Source organism: Aspergillus caelatus, assembly GCF_009193585.1.
Source record: "Aspergillus caelatus strain CBS 763.97 unplaced genomic scaffold BDV27scaffold_4, whole genome shotgun sequence".
Lineage (NCBI taxonomy): Eukaryota > Fungi > Ascomycota > Eurotiomycetes > Eurotiales > Aspergillaceae > Aspergillus > Aspergillus caelatus.
The window spans coordinates 341,970-345,426 of NW_022475267.1; the positions used below are offsets into that span (position 1 = coordinate 341,970).

General features: G+C 46.2%; 1 protein-coding gene across 1 annotated transcript; it reads left to right on the plus strand.

Moving 5' to 3' along the window:
- Positions 1-18: 18 nt before the first annotated feature.
- On the plus strand, positions 19-822 carry BDV27DRAFT_152278 (uncharacterized protein; the record flags this gene model as incomplete). Its single annotated transcript, XM_032071533.1, has 1 exon — positions 19-822. A coding segment is annotated over one exon (804 nt), but the record flags the coding sequence as incomplete, so codon positions are not given.
- Positions 823-3,457: the final 2,635 nt, after the last annotated feature.

Below are 3,457 nucleotides of genomic sequence, written 5' to 3' on the forward strand. Positions count from 1 at the left end.
GTCTTTCCTCAACCAGGTGACAGCAGTCAACAACCTGTCTTTCCTCAGCCGGGTGGCAGCCAGCAGCCTGTCTTCCCTCAACCAGGTGGTGACAGCAGCCAGCAGCCCGTATTTCCTCAGCCGGGTGATGGCAGTAGTCAGCAGCCTATCCCAACTCCCGCTGACCAACAGTATGTGGCGGCGCCTAAATGTCCAGAGGGCAATGACAAAGTTTATCCTGCACCGGATGGTGGCTTCTTCAAACTTCAATGCAGTACCCACGGCTGGTTCGGAACTCTGCAGACGACGACTGCAAACACCTATCAGCAATGTATCGACACCTGCAGTGAAACGGATGGATGCCTCGCCATCAACTGGGATTCTGAGAATGGCGCCAACTCTAATTCCAAGACTTGTACTCTGATGAAGTCGGACAAGGTTGGGAATACCTCGTGTCCCAACCACGACTATGCATACGCAGTACCTCCACCTACTATTCCCCAGACAACTGAACTGGTGCCTCAATGCACAACCGAGTGTCCTGGGGCGGACCACCGCCAGTACACCAGTCCCAACGGAGAAGTCTTCAAGATGAATTGTGGTAAGCGCCATGGCGCAGAGTACCTTACCACCCTGGACACTGGTTCCCTGAAAGAGTGCATGGATGCCTGCTCCGAACTGGTTCCCTGCCACAGTGTCGACTACCATGCCCGTTCGAAGAAGTGCTACCTCTCCAACCATCAAGGAGAGCCTATCATCGATGCTCCGGGGTTCAACAGCGCGTACAGCATTGGCTGTGCTGGAGCTTGCGAGGATAAGTCCTGTGGTTGCAAGAATGCGTGAATCTCACTGCATTCTTAATATCCACCACCTTTTCAGGTATTGTAGAGAGTTCTTTTAGCGGTGTAAGATGGGACAGGAGTCAAGAGTGGTTTTAAGAAGTTGTTTTTGGAGTACGCGCCATGATTGAGATTCGGTACTCGCATGTCAGCTTGCCGAAGGTCATTGGCACTATGGGTCTTGTTAAAGTAGTTGCTATGTATGTATGAATGGGCTCCAAATGTATGAATGCCGTTGGGAGCAGAATACTTCTAGGATTCACACCGCAGTCCCCTGCGTACGGGGGAATCCTCCGTAATAGTAGGTATTCCTTAACTCGGTCTGCACAATCAATCGCTCATACGGCTTTTACTGGACTATCAGAATAATCAACCTTTGTCTTTATGTCAGCTCTGTCACCTTGAACGGGATTCACATAGACATTTTATTCTTCCACATAATTTTAACAACTTTGGTCACGTAGTCGGGTAGTATTGAATAAATATATTTACCTTCGGTACATGCGCTGTGGGCCGTGGCGGTTTTCAACCACTCCACAAGGTCAAAATTTTGTATCATTGCCATGACTACCAGACTATACTGATTTGAATATTGTCACTGAAACTTACCTTATCGAACATAGTGGAATTGCTTGACCTGAAATATCGAAAGCATGCAATGTCTCCGCCATCGTCTCAACTTCGGTCTTGGCAACGCCAAGTATCGGATCTCACGAACGAGACCCCAGTTATGTAAGTTATATAAATATCTTCACGTTTGTCTACAAATGTGTTCAATCGATCTAACACGGGGGGAAATGGTATATTGGGACTGGAGAGTCACCCTTTAATTGTGGCGATCTTTGTCAAGCTTGCAGTGTGCCATGGAACTACCGTATTGGCGCGAATGCAAATCAGAGGCAAGGAACTTTTCGTACTTCTTCCAAACCCAGAAAATCATACCACCTGGTGCCCACATCACTGGATCGCAGGGATATAGCAAGTGACCATCCAACACGTTACTTATTTACTTCCCAGTAGTCGAATACAGCGAGCTAACTATGCGAGTGTCTCTCTCCTCCGGGTAGATGATATTCGGATACTAGTCGCCCTGGTAGGAGTGCATCCTGTAGCTGATATTGGTGGCTAAAGGTTTAATGCAGGTTGTACCACAGAGGTAATATAATTTTGAGCTTTCTTAAACCCCACCTAGCCTTAGTAAATGGGCTGATTTACAGATATTGTTTTGAACCTTCTATTAGTACCTATTATAGGCCCGGCTCTACAACAGAGCCCCAAAGGAGCCTAGGCAACGATGATATGAGCGAGAGAGATTTGGGCTATTTTTAGACGATGCGTAGGCTAGAAGACCGCAATTTGAGAATGCTGATTCAATGTGGAGTCAAGGTCATGTCGGAACATGAACACAGCGCTAAGACATCGAGATATCCATTCATATTGAGCATTGGAGAAGGGATCAGGAACACACCAAATGCATGGATCTTACTTGTCATAGGCATGGACCCAGTATTTGAGTGGTCCGAACCAGGTATAATCCTAACACACGCACTTATGATTTCCCCTTGAGCCCTAGTAACATATAATCAACCCAGCAACACCATCCGCATGGCTGTCTCAAGTGACCTTATTCTCCCTGTCAATCTGGATCACTGCAACGGTCGAGAGTACTGCAATTGCAAAGGATCCGTGAGGAATTCTCACCATGCGACCTGCCTAACCTGCGGACACTCTTCAACTCATCATCACCCCGACTAAACTCTTACACTGCAAATCAGGTGAAATATACCTTGAAAATACAGAATAGGTTTCTTTTTCTTGCTGTACGTAAACTATAACTTCTACAGACATGAAATCCCTCTGTTTGTGCACAGTCACTGCATGCGTGTAGATGGTGGTTTTTTATCTAAACTCTTCGGAATCATTTGCTTTGTTGTTTTGACCCCGGCCTTGATCGGCTATCTGTCAAGTATGACATGTTCCATCTTGAGGGCTTATGGATCTGGACGGTTCAACAAAACTCCAACAATCTTTGTTGTTGGATCTGGTGGTGGCGCGGGTTCGTTGATAATTCCCAGTTTCTATTTAGCTAGAAAAAGTTACATGACGAAGTGTGAAAACTAGTAATCGCTTACTGAGCCTAGGCTAATACAATAATATACTGTGTATTATGTAGATTTTGCTTTGGGGGCAGGCAATTAGTTCATGCAGGAGAATTGAATTCTCTAGCCACAAAAAAAAAAAGGAAAAGAAAATGACAGAAAAACATACAACAGGAGGGATTCGCTGGTGGTCACCCACCCAACTACTAACCTCCCGGCGTGTGGCTTAAGTACGGCTGAGCGGACGGGAAGCCCTGTTCTCCACACCCTATGGTCGTATGTACTGGATTGTCTTGGGGAGTGGCATTTATTGTGCAGTCAAAGATAAAACGGCGCAAAGAGGTATGCCGACATTTATAAAGAAAAACACATACAGATAATATGGGGTAACATGCATGCCAAACATGACCGAACGGGTATCTTTGCAGTTCTCGATGGCGCTGGGCTCTATATGGTACATTGGTGTATTAACCATTTGTAATAATTGCGATTTCCTCCGGCACAAGATGTGCTTTATCAGTCAACGCTGTCATCTCCCAA